The 13863-nt window shown below is 41.1% G+C and overlaps 1 protein-coding gene across 1 annotated transcript; it reads left to right on the plus strand.

Annotated features, from left to right (window-relative positions):
* The first annotated feature begins 9135 nt into the window (after positions 1-9135).
* On the plus strand, positions 9136-10666 carry LOC122003775 (phospholipase A1-II 5-like). Its single transcript, XM_042558797.1, has one exon. The coding sequence runs from the start codon at positions 9284-9286 to the stop codon at positions 10550-10552; it is 1269 nt and encodes a 422-aa protein (XP_042414731.1). The 5' UTR covers positions 9136-9283; the 3' UTR covers positions 10553-10666.
* The last annotated feature ends 3197 nt before the right edge of the window (positions 10667-13863 follow it).

The following is a 13863-nucleotide window of genomic DNA, read 5'->3' on the forward strand; positions in this document are numbered from 1 at the left end:
TGAACACTTTGCAAGATTTACCTCTTGCGATGTCTGTTGTTGCTGCTGCGACTTCCATAGCGTGCTTTGCCTTCCTTTGTCTTATCCCACATGCATTACAAAGAGACTGCACCATGAAAACATATATGCATTAAGCCGTAGTTCGAACTATCTTTGTTGTATCGGTCAGTACGGGCGAAACATCTCATTCTCTATACGACTCCACAATGACTCGCAAAAGTTACGCTACAACTTACTTTGTAAACAATTACTTTGGTCGAGTGGACTAGTGGTTCGATTACTTTGTTTTCGATATAGATTTGCATCGAAGAAAGATGTGTAAGTTATGACCAATATGTATATCGATACCTTAGGTCCCCCAGGGCCACTTCTCCACAAAGGTGTCTTTGTGGTGCCGCAGTTGGAGCACATTCTGATGGCAGCAGCTCTAAACGAATAATGGTTGTCGGTTAACCCTTGCATTTCTAGATCTTGTGCAATTGTCTTGCCTTTTCCCGATCCTTTTGCGACCGACATGAGCATCTTTCCGGGTGATCCATGAGCACCTTCTCTGGCACGTCGAAAGTGAGACAATTGCCTGATGATTCTACTGTTTTTGCTGTTGCTACTGCTGTTGTTGTCACTGAAAGGCAGCACAATGTCGCTTGAACCACTTCTGAGAGAGAGGCCAAGAGGCTAGAAGTAAAACAATAAGGAGTGCTTAGTCGATCGAAGAACACTAAAATTGAGTGCATCTCTTTCAAAAAAGTTTACCGCTAGCTGTTGATGGTGCTGATCATGATGCAATGACTCGAGAATCATTGAATATGAAGACATAAAGGCACGGTCGGCCGACGGAGGGAATCGGTGCAAGCTTCCGTCTTGTTCGCTTGGAGTCATATCATGGAGAACAATGTACCATTTTTGTGATGAAGATGGGAAGGAATATATAAGATGAGAACAAGTTTATCGACATTCAAGCAATAGCGACGACGAGTAAATGGTAAATTTCTTCCATTAGCTAGTGGGATTTACCCATTTGAAATAGACATGACAATGGACAAAGTACAGTTTGAACTTTTTTGACAGTTGAAACGTATAGTTATGATAAATTAAGACTTTATTGCTATTGTCCATAAAGTTTCAATGTCATCAACCATGGTTGTAGAAGTTCTTCTTGTCGAAATTTATCATTTCGACCTTCTTAGAGGGTTAGTACAAAAGAACTAAGGTTTCATTATTTTTCTATTAGGTTTCAGCTTGAGGTTCTATTGTATTGTTTAAGTTAATTTGTTCGATAAAACATTTATTCAAGTTTAGTTTGATTTTGAGTTTCATTGAAAAGTCTATTGTACGCTGCCTTATCTTATTTTGTAAAAAATTGTTTCAGATTGGACAGTATCTACATCTTTAGGAAGCTCTGCAGTCTGCATCTTGGTTTTTCTTTCACGTGAGCAAAGCCTCCTTTTCATAGACAATCCCTTGATCGACATGTTTACTGACCTGATTTGCCTTTATGCTCTACGCCGCTTGATCAAATTTTGACTTGGTAAAAATTTATTTATGTTTAAACTTAAATTCAAAGATCAATACATCTAAATGAATATATCTAAACGAACCAACTTCAAGCTCGTAAAAAAAAAACCAAACAAGCAATCATTTCAACAAATTTGTTCATTTGATATTGACTTGGTTACATTATCAAACAAACTTAAACGTCATAAAACTTGGCTCATTTATAACTCTAGTTTGAACAACTTATTAAACTAAATAAATTATTCATGTGAACATGTGTGGACTATTCGTGAATAATATTTATGAATTATGTCTGCGAATAAAATTTACAAATCATATTCATCAGTAAACTCCTATAAAACTTGTAAATAAACAAAGAAGTTCTCAAAATGAAACAACAAATCTGCACTTTCAAATTCACTAACCAATTAAACAAACTCTAAAATATATATAAAAAATTTGTAAATAATCAAACTCATAAAAAAAAAACCTAACAATTATTTTTCACTGACTTAGTTCACAGTTAACTTATCAAACAAGATTGAACAATATAAAGCTTGGCTCGTTTACAGATAAGCCCTACCCTATGTTGTTAGAGGCGTGAGGCGCGCGCCTCTTGAACATGCGATTGATGACTACTAAATTATTGACACACTATTAATATTCCATACACATCAATATCAAATATGACAAGCAAAGTAACACCATAATAAAATTAATAAAAGTTTCAAACTTTCAAGTTTCAATTTTTAAATGTAAACTAACAAAGTTCATCAAAACAAGTATATAATAAGTCAAATTAATCATCAAGCTCAAGATCATCCTCATTGTATTCTTCTTCTTCTTTATCTTCATCTTCTTCAAATTCAATTTCTTCTTCTTTTTCTTCATCTCTAAGTCTCAGAGATGAGTGTCTCATAGAGGAAGATGTATTTCTCTTCTCAACTTGTTTAAGCCTAGCATGTGAACTAGAGGTCATTGATGCATTATTTTTTCCTCTAGTACAATATTCAGGCTCTTTAGCTCCACTAGCCCTAGCAACGACATCCCATGTTAAGTCATCACCTTCAAAAACCAACTAATCTTCTTCATTATCACTTTCTCCATCCATTCTACCCACCAACCATTCATTACTATCATCAATATCTGTCAAAGAGATGGGGTCAATCTTATCACGTGCATCATACCGAAATTTTAAGGCACGATTATATTTCACAAATACCAAATCATTTAAGTGCTGTTGAGCTAGCATATTCCTTTTTTTGCAGTGAATCTACAAAATGTCAAAAATCATAATAAGTATAATAAAATAGCAAAGAATATTTTCTACTTATAAAAGTAACATACTAATAGTATTAAACATTTATATTTATTACATACCTGCTCAAATACACTCCAATTGCGCTCACAACCAGAAGCACTACAAGTGAGGCTAGGCACTTTAATAGCAAACTTTTACAATTCTGGGGTATTTGCTCCATAGCATTCCCACTATTCTGCTGGAGATAATGCTCTTCTATGTCTAATTGCCACATTCCTCCCAAATAATCCTTCTGCTTTTCGATATATAGAGAGCTGGGTAGTGATTTTATCTTACTCGGCAGCGCTTGAAACCAATCTCTTCATAGTTTCAAACAAATCATTCACCACTTCTCCGCAGATATTTGAATCTGTGTATGAATAAAAATATTCTGGATTCAAATAATGTCCTGCAGCATGCAGAGGCCGATGAAGTCGACATTCCCATCTCGCATCAATGATCTCAAACACTTCTTTGTATTTATCTTCTTTCTCCTTAAAGGCCTTCATAATTGTTTCTTTTGCCCTATCCATAGCCTCATAAATATAGCTCATTGCAGGTTTTCTTTTGCCATCAACCAGTCTTAGAACACGGACTAAAAGGCCATATATGTAACGACCCGTCTCCTACTGTCTAGGCTGCGAGGCCGGGGTTACATTATGCTAAACTATTTTTGGACTATCACTAAATGTCCAGGTGCGAAAAAACTGAATTAATTAAAACTCTCTGCTATTTTCTATAAAATCTGGAAATCATACTCAGAATATACTTCTGAAGTTGTACATGCGCTAAGAAGGGAACCTAACCTTCCTATTTGATCAAAAACTGAAATCAGACTTTCCAATCGATCGGCTGATCGATTGGAGTGGTGTGATCGATCCACTGGTCGATCCAACGTGCTACTGTGCACGGAAGTCCTGTCTGGATCGATCGGCTGATCGATCCAGCCTGGCCAATCGATCCAGAGATCGATTCAGAAGCTCTCTGTTCGCGGGATTAAAATTCCCGATCGATCAGCTGATCGATCCATGGCCGATCGATCAGCTGATCGATTCATCAGCTTTCTATACGCGGCAGATCGCTTCCCAATCGATCGGCTGATCGATTGAGGACCCTCCAATCGATCGACTGATTGATTGGAGTTCTAATTTCTGTGATTCCTGCTGCATTTCACCTCTATTCCACATAAAACACAATAGTATCAACTTAAAAACATTACTAACTTGCTAAGCATGTCATTACTCTCACCATACCTAATTATTTAACCAACATCAAGACAACTAGTGGTCTAAGCATAATATAGTGCACACATTCATAATTCATGACACTTAATACTCTAGAAGTGCAGAAATTAACCAAAACTGAAATACTGAGTCCTTAGGTGGGCTACTCCCCAAGGGTCTTTATTCCAAGTTCCTGCTCACACACATCTTGACGCATTGCCCTCCAGCCTCCGCTAATCCATCTTTCCTTTGCCTTTATCTGCAGTATAAGGAAAATGAAACTATAAGCTTGGGAGCTTAGTAAGAAACCATCTACCTCACAAAAATATGCATTCGATAAGATCATGCTTTCAAAAGATGCTATTTGAAGTACATGTTGATGATCATGCTGTAAGTGCTAAAACATGGCATATCGACAACTGAGTCATGCTAACAAATACTGAACAAAAAGCTATTCATTGTATCAACAAGCAAACTAACCCGATACATAAGCTAAGCTATTTGTTACAGAAATAAGAAAACTAAACTGGAGCTAAGCTGTATTCACATATATGGTTTTGGAGTTTGAAAAAAAAACTATTTTCATAAATAGATAAAAATACTAATCATGCTGCTGATGGGTCCGGCAACTGTACTTGCTGTGCACGCGTCCCTAACTAGGCCCGAGGTAGCAAGTCCCGAATCTAGTAGGGTTACTAGGTTATCTAAACCTAGGGACGACTATGGGAGCCCAACCCAAGGACAACTGAGGTCCAATACAGTGTCACTGATAAAATAAAATACTGATTTTTAATCTGACTATTTTGTCTTGTTCTGACTAGATTATCTGAACCTAGAACTAGGTTATCTGAACCTAGAGGCGACTATGGGAGCCCACCCACCGTAGTCTCATATAAACTAAACAAGACTATGTACGCTATTTAAAATGCATCTATAACATTTATCTGGGTTATTAAAATGCCTATCATGGCATATTACTGTGCTAGTCATTCTATCGAGCACTTGGTGTGCACTAATTCTGCATATGGCTAAACTGAGATTGAAAACCCATACGTTTAACTACTTATACTGCAGGTGAGGGGTTACTTAATTCCTGCGCTAGTTTTCTTACAAATCTGATCGTTAGGCTCTCGGAGAAGATGATCTCTTCGGCGATCTTCTTACGTCTATGTGTTCTTCTCGCGGAGAGGAGCATCCTCGTATCGGAGATGTCCCCGGGAGGTGCTCCTACGACCCTAGGGATGGAACCCTAGGTCTCTTGGGCTTGGCGTGAAGAAGAAGGTGCGGGAGGAGAGAGAGGGCGACGTGTGAGGGTGAGGGAAAAGAGAGTTGCCGATCAAATAATAACTCTCCACTTAATTTCCCTATTTATATTAAGTGATTAATACACCCCAACTAAACCTTAAATATAATTGCTCTCCTTTCCTTTCAGCACACCCCTGCTGGGGCCCCTTGGTTACTAGAGTCATCTATAAGTCGCAGGGTCCATAGGTCTCGGGTTCAATTCCCGCTTAGGCTATTTTACATTTTTATTTAATTTTTGCTACTTCTGCTACTTCAAAAATTCCATAGAAATATTCTAAAATTCTAGAAAAATAATAGAATATTTCTAAAATTGATTTGAGAATTTTCGGGCGTTACAATATATCTTTAAAATATGCACAATACTGCTCCAAAATCTAAGTGTCATGATGATTTTAGCTACCTTCTTCGCCGCTGCTTCTTTTGCCCATTTACTCTCTGTCCAATCCTTTGAAATGAACATTTTCCTTAAATTTTGCTTCTGTAGGTGCTTCCTTTCAAGTGTGAGAAAAGTAGTAGCAAATCTTGCGACACTTGCCCGACAAAGCTCTTTTTGTCTTGTGAATTGCCTCAACATATTTACCATGTCGGGGCGAACATAAATGTAAGCATTCACACTCATTGCCTTTTTCAATGTTGCTTTAAAATCAGGCAATTTCTCAATATCTTCTAAGATCAAGTCGACGCAGTGAGCAACACAAGGAGTCCAATACAAGTGTGGCCTTTTTGCTTTTAATAATTTCCCTACAAAAGAAGTTAGAAAAATAGATAAGTTTAACATATATAAGAAAAAACATATTGATAAAAAAGAATTATATAGATTCTTACCAGCAAGCACATTGTTACTTGCACTATCTGTAACAACTTGAACAACATTTACTTCTCCTACACGCTCCACAAATCGATCAAGCAACTAAAATATTTTCTCTCCAGTCTTTGCATAATCAGAAGCATCAACCGATTCGATGAAAATTGAACCTTTAGGAGAATTCACTAAAAAATTAATCAATGTTCTCTGCCTTTTGTCTGTCCACCCATCTGCCATCAAACTACAACCATACTTGGCTCATTCTGTTTCACATGACTTAATATAATCATTTGTCACACTAGCAACAGCCTTTTTTAGAAAAGGAACCCGCACCTCATGATAACTAGGTCCTTTTAGACCTATACCATATTGGCCAACCAAGTCCAACATTCTTTTGAAGCTTGAATAGTTAACGACATTAAAAGGAATTGCAGCATCATACATCCACTCAGTTATGGCCATACAAGCTTTTTCCCTCAATTCTTTCTTGTATGCCTCATTTATCATAGTTTGTCTTTCTTTACCCTTTCTACTTTCAACATTTTTTTGTACATTAGGAGCAAAATACGTATCCATTGGACCTATTTGTCTGGACCTTTTTTTGCATATTCACTGATCTAGAACTTGTACTTGTACTTATAGGTGCCACAACTTTAGCTCCAATATCATCCATATCAATATCATCACCAAGAGGGTCTACATCCTCAAAGTCCAATGTCACAAGTTTAGAAAGATTACTTTTCTCCATCTTTTTCTCCATGAAATTTTTAATTTCTTCACGTACATGAGACGGACATTTTTTGCAAGTCATAGTATTTCGAAACCCCCACCACAAGATGTTGTTTTGCACGATAGATACCCCCTTTTGTAACTTTTTGATAAAAGTTACAAATTAAATCATTTTTATTATCCAGATTAACTCTTTGAAAATAATTCCATCCTGGATCTTTTGATATATATGTTGGAGTATCACTACTACCTTCCATGATAATTGAATAAGAAAATAGTCTGAAAAATTAAAATCAATATGGTACCAGCAATAAAAAAGTACTGTACAGTCTGTACCAGCAATAGCAAAATAGTAAAAAACAAAAAGCAAAACAAGACAAACAAAAATGAAAAACAGTAAAAAAATAAAATATTGAACAACAACACCAATACGAACTAATAAAAGTGGAAAAACAATACCAAAAAAATCCAAAACCGGATAGCAATAGGAAGCAAAAACACAACCTGCAAAAATTAAAAAACAAGAAACCAAAACAAAACAAAACCGAACAGCAAAACCGGACAACAGTACAACAGAACACGAACTGGACAGTAGCACAGCAAAGCAGAACACGAACTGGACAGCAGCACAGCAAAACAAAACACGAACTGGACAGCAGCACAGCAAAGAAAAGAAGATACATAACTACAGAAGAAAAGAAGATACAGAAATGAAGAAGAAAAAGAAAAGAAGAGAAGAAGCGAAGAGAAGAAGAGAAGAAGAAGATGATAACAAATGAAAAGAAGAAGAAGAGACGAAGAAGACGAAGTGAAGAACAGAAAAAGCAGGAAAAAAGAAGGAAAACATACTTGGGTTTCTTCCTCAGCGATGGCGCGACGGCGATGGCGCGACAGCGATGGCGGCGACGAATGTTCAGGCTTCTTCCTCCCTTCCTGCGTTTTCTTCTCTTGTTTCTCGTGCCCTAATTTCAAACAACGTTGATTTGGAATGTTTTTTTTGTTTAAAATCCATATCTGTTCACGATCAATCACGGCGCCTCGATCGCGCCTTCGTTGAGGTGCAAAGGCGCACGAGGCGCGCCTAGGCGCACGCCTGGCAAACAACGCCCGCCTCGCATGGGAAGAGGCATTCTTCCCAGCGCCTTGTGCGCCTAGCGCCCCGGGCGCGCCTCAGGCGCGCCTTTAACAACACATGCCCTACCTGTAAAAGACATGTGCAAGCTGCCACAGGGCTCTCTGTTTCCCCTTCCTTGTGACTCATGTGCTAAAAGGCTTTGAATGCTATAAAAGATTAACACACACACTGAAGCCAGAGTTGGATCTGAACAGTTTGACTTACGAGACATACCATCGAGTGGAGTGAATGTCAGATCAGGGAAGCAAAGAACAGCAGAAGAAAACAACAAAATTTTGTAAATCTAATGTTCTAGCCAGTTACCTCTGTAGGGTAGATAGAAAGGGTTGAATGGAATGGAGGAGTAATTGCTGACTACAATAAGGTGGTAGAAGGTGCATTGTGCTTATGATTTCATTTTTAACATTTGAAATTGATCGATTTGTTTGGTCGAAAAGGCCTGTTGGGTTAGCTAAGCCGAGTAGACTAGACGAGTAATGGTGCATCGAGTTCAGCTGTAGTAGGACCGAAATGGACCGACTGAGTTAGGTGGATCAAAATGGTCCAAATCTTACAACCAAACAAAGGAATGGATGAAAAAATAATGTGGTTTCTATAAACACTAATTGACACACCATTCCCTAATCTCATTCCATACCTAAAATCACTAATTAACACTTACACTAAACCTTGTAAGCTCGGATATGAGAGTTTGTGGTTTCTACCGTCATGGTAAGATTTTTAAACAACAAGTTTAGGTAGAACAAGGTGACGACTGTGCTTTATATATCTGTGTGTGTATGTGTGTGTGGAGCAATGTAAATACCCTAAGATAAAAAAAAAATGTTCATGATATTTGTCATCCCACATTCTTAGGTTTCGTGAAAATCCAACTTTAGATACGGGCCTTAACCTTTTTGGGATCTCCTTACAATTCTACCCTCAAGCGAAATTAAATAAATAAATAATAGAATAACTATTTTTCATTACTTTTCTTTTCTTTTATCATTTTTGTGTTTACCATAAAAAAAAAATAACAAAGTTAAAACCTCTAACTGATAAAAAGAGTTTGACTTTTTTCTACAGTTGACCAAAAAATGGCGGTAAACCGAAATAAGATATATTAATTTAGAGGATTTGGCGTGTGTTTGTGAGAAGGTTCTTTGTCGACCAATCTCAATCTCGATTGCTGATGCCACCACCAACCAACCGATCTAGATCTTTATTACCTACCAAACGCTCGCCTTGGAAATCTTATCGACTAACAATACGCCAGCCACCGCTGCTTCTCCGGCCATCCTCCGCCACGCTTCATGGAGCCAAAGCCCACCGGCAAGACTGCGCGCAGCCCGTCATGGCCGGAGCTGCTGGGATCCGACCACTGGTCGGGCCTCCTCGACCCCCTCGACATCTCCCTCCGCCGCCTCATCCTCCAATGCGGCGACCTGTGTCAGGTCACCTACGACTCCTTCAACAGCGACACCCACTCCAAGTACTGCGGCAGCTGCCGGTACGGCAAGCGCAGCCTCCTCTCCGACGTCTTCTTCCCCAGCGCCGCCGACTACGAGATCTACGACTACCTCTACGCCACCTCCCAAGTCTCCGCCCCCGACGACTTGCTCCTCTTCCCCCTCGCCGGCGACGGCGCCTGGAGCAAGGACTCCAACTGGATAGGCTACGTCGCGGTGTCAACCGCCGTCGACGGGGGGCGGGTGATCTACGTGGTATGGCGGGGGACGATCCGGACGCTGGAGTGGGTAGACGTGTTCTTGCCGGATCCCGTCAAGATCGACACCATTCTCTCCTCTAAAACAGAGGAGGCGGCGGCCAGTTGCAGGGTGATGAAGGGGTGGTACGTGATCTACACCTCGAGCAACGCTGACTCCCCGTACACCAAGCGGAGCGCGAGGGACCAGCTCACGTTCGCCATTAAAGCCCTGGTGGAGCTGTACAAGGAGGAGAGCCTCAGCATCGTGTGCGTCGGCCACAGCCTCGGCGCCGCCCTCGCAGTCCTGAGCGCCTTCGACATTGCGGAGAACGGCCTGTCGAGAACCGGCGGCTCCGGCGGGACGACGTTCCCGGTGTCCGCCGTGGTGTTCGGGAGCCCGCAGGTGGGAAACAGAGCCTTCAACCGACGCCTGGAGAAGCTGCCCAATCTGCGAGTTCTCCAGGTGAGGAACAAGACCGATCTCATCCCGCAGTACCCGAGCCGTCTGCTGGGCTTCGCGGACACCGCCGGCGCGGTGCTGGAGGTGGACGGCCGGAAGTCGCCGTACCTGAAGCAGTCGACGAACCCTGGCGACTGGCACAACCTGCAGGGGATCCTACACGCTGTGGCGGGGTGGAACGGGCCTTCCGGAAAGTTCGAGCTGAGGGTGAAGCGCAGCATAGCGCTGGTGAACAAGTCGTCGGACTTCCTCAAGGACGAGTACCTGGTGCCGGGGTTGTGGTGGGTGGAGAAGAACAAGGGCATGGTGCTCGGCGCTGACGGCGAGTGGGAGCTCACTCCGCCGCCGAAGGATGGCATCCCCACCCCACTCGCGTCGGAGAAGACTGGGAATATTCCGGCGGAGGAAGAGTAGCAGTCCGTGCAGTGATTCCTCTGAGCTGTTCGATCGATAAATCAATCATTTCCATTGCTAGATAAATAAATGAAAATGTTAAAAATTATTGTCTATGGTGTGTTGTTTATAATATTATTTTATATTTGAATAAAAAATCATAAATTATTCATAAATAATATTTATGAATAATATCTAAAAATAAATTTTATTATCAATAAAATTTTTTTATCCAATAAATAAATAAATTTGTAATACCAGACTCACCGCAATCAAATTTAAATGAAACTGAAACAAATTTAAATTCATAAAAAATTAAGTCAAAACTATTTTATTGATTTTAAATTTGAATTGACTTGCTTATCTTTTTAAATAAGTTTAATCAACATAAACTTACGTTGATACGCTTTATTTCTAATTCACATATAGATCGTTTATTATAATTAGTTTAATATTGATTATAATTCAGTTAACATTAATCCATTGTAAAAATAATATTCAAGTTGTAGTTTATTAGGCTTATACTACTTACTATTATCTCACAAAGCTAGTTAACAAGAGAATTACATGTTACTAAATTACTAATTCTATAATATAAAAATAATAAAATCTATACAAAGTAGCACATTGAAATATTTGATTAATACGAATTGATATGGTATGTTATGAGTGGATCTAGTAGTAAGATGGAAGTCATATTGAAGATCTTGGGCCGGCTAGAAAAGAGTTAAATAGACATTAACCTTAAATCGTTTATTTCCCTACGAGGTTAGTTTGCGCAGCAAAAATATAAACTAATATAAATAAGGAAGTTGAACTAAATACAAGACAAGAAAGCAACTCAAACTCGACACACTCGTTTACGTGGTTCAGAGATAATTTGCCCCTACGATCCACGGCTGTCCGTAAGATGGACAATCTCAATCCGTTGGTGGATGAGTCCCCAAAAAACCTTCGGTTAACTTACGTAGCTCCTTGTGGGTGGAGAAACCTCACCACAACTCTCACAAGAAGATGCTAGGACAATTGGAAGACTATTAATAGAGTTAATCACCTCTATTTCGTCAACCTTAACCAAGCTCTAAAGCCTTGGTTATATATGCCACGGGTTGGAAAACCCCGCCTACCAGTCGACTGGTAAGTATACCAGTTGACTACCCTATGTGAAAATTCAACTGTTACATCCCAACGGTTTAATACTGTTGGTGCAACCTTAGGTCAAGGTTGACCTGGTTGACCCGACTCGAGTTGACGTGACTCGAGTTGTATTTTGATGTTTGACTTGGGAAGATTGTCGGTGCAACCTTAGGTCAAGGTTGACCTAGTTGTGTTGCATGTTGATGTTTGACACTCGTGAGAGAGTTCTATTCTTGATGTGAGACAAGAATAGATGTTTGGGAGATTATTGGTGCAACCGTAGGTCAAGGTTGACCTGGTTGACCTAATTCGGGAAAAGTCCAAGTATGGAGACTTGGCACGGAAAAGTCCAAGCAGGGAGCTTGGCACTGGAAAAGTCCAAGTATGGAGGCTTGGCACGCGAAAAGTCCAAGTATGGAGACTTGGCACTGGGAAAGTCCTAACTGGGATGTTAGGCAGTTGGAAAATCCTGGTGAGTGAAGCCAGGTGAAAATCCTAGTGAGTGAAGCTAGGTGAATGAGAAAGTCCTAACTGGGATGTTAGGCAGTGTGGAAAGTCCTGGTGAGTGAAGCCAGGCAGTGGGAAAGTCCTGATGAGTGAAGCCAGCAAGGAGAAAGTCCCGGGATGTTAGGCAGGTTGGAAATCTGGTGAGTGAAGCTGGGTGAAAGTCCCGTGAGTGAGGCAAGGGAAAATCCAGATGGATCGGGGATGATCGGACTTGGTGTTGGAAAGTCCAAGTAGGTCAAAGGTTGACCGGACACTTGGCGTGGAGTTCTAAGCAGGTCAAGGAGTGACCGGATGCTTGGGATGAAGTACTAATAGGTCGAGGTTGACCGGATATTGGTTGGAAGTCTTGGAACTTGGTTTGGGCAAAACCAAGCTCGATCGGTCACCGACCGATCCGGATATCTGTTGCTCGATCGGCGGTGACCGATCGATAACAAGCTCTGTTCGATTCGATCGGTCGGTGACCGATCAGATTAGTTCCTGATCGGTCCGCAGACCGAACAATCGGAGGCGCAAAGAAGTTCGGAGAAGAGAAATCGGTCTCACGACCGATCAGAGGTTCTGGCATGCGTCAGAGTTTCCCGATCGGTCCATGGACCGATCAGGGACGGAACAGAAGCGAAGTTAGGGAATGGATCGGTCTGTGGACCGATCCACATGGAGCCTGATCGGTCCACAGACCGATCCAGGCACTAGCCGTTGCGACGCAACGGCTAGTTCTCTGCTGTTTCTTCTTCGCAGGTATAAAGGGGCTGAGGGCTTCTACAGGGATTAATCTTCCTCTTCTCTTCTGCTAAGTGCTGTTGTGCTTTTGGGCTTTGCTGAGCTCTCTGCTTCGTGAAGCTTCGTGTGAGCTTCCCCGGCTGGTCAGCTGCTGCTGTTCTTCCGTGAAGTTGCTGCTTCGTCAACGGAAACCAGTCGAAGGCAAGCTAGTGTTTGTTTTTACATTCATAGTGCTCTTGCTTCTTGCTGCATTTCTTGTACACTTATCTTGCTGTTGCAAGAGACTTTGTGGTGAGGTTTCTCCACCCACAAGGAGTATATTATTAGCCGGTTTTCCGGGGACTCATCCACCGATGGATTGAGAGGCTTCGTCCACCTTACGGACACGCCGAGGAGTAGGAGTATCATCTCCGAACCTCGTTACATCGACGCGTTGAGGTTTGATCTTCTTGTTTTCGTTTCCGTGTTTATTTTTCCGCTAACGAATTGTAGGAAGAAACGCGATCGATTTGGGGCGGCTATTCACACCCCTCTCTAGCCGAGTACGAAGGATCCTAACAAGTGGTATCAGAGCGAGGCCGCTCTTTGACGGATCAACACCCGGGGGAGCACGGGCTAGAGATGGATCTCTATGGAGAAGATGTCACGATTCAACCCTTCTACGAGTCTCACGACAACTTCATATATTGGAAGGTAAGGATGATGTATTTTCTTAGGACTAATATGTTAAATTGGTTTTGTGTACAAGAAGGGTTTTCCCCTCCGATGGATGAGGAAGGAAAACCTATCAAGAAGAAGGAGTGGACGAAGGAGCAAATCCACCAATCAACCATCAATGATGAGGTAACGAAAATCATTGAATTCTCTTTACCTAATGATGTGTTGTGTAGGATAGGCGAATACAATAATGCCAAGGAGTTGTGGAACAACTTGGCCAAACTCCATGAGGAGAGTCCCACTTCAAG

The sequence above is a fragment of the Zingiber officinale genome, chromosome 7B, assembly GCF_018446385.1.
Source record: "Zingiber officinale cultivar Zhangliang chromosome 7B, Zo_v1.1, whole genome shotgun sequence".
Classification (NCBI taxonomy): Eukaryota; Viridiplantae; Streptophyta; class Magnoliopsida; order Zingiberales; family Zingiberaceae; genus Zingiber; species Zingiber officinale.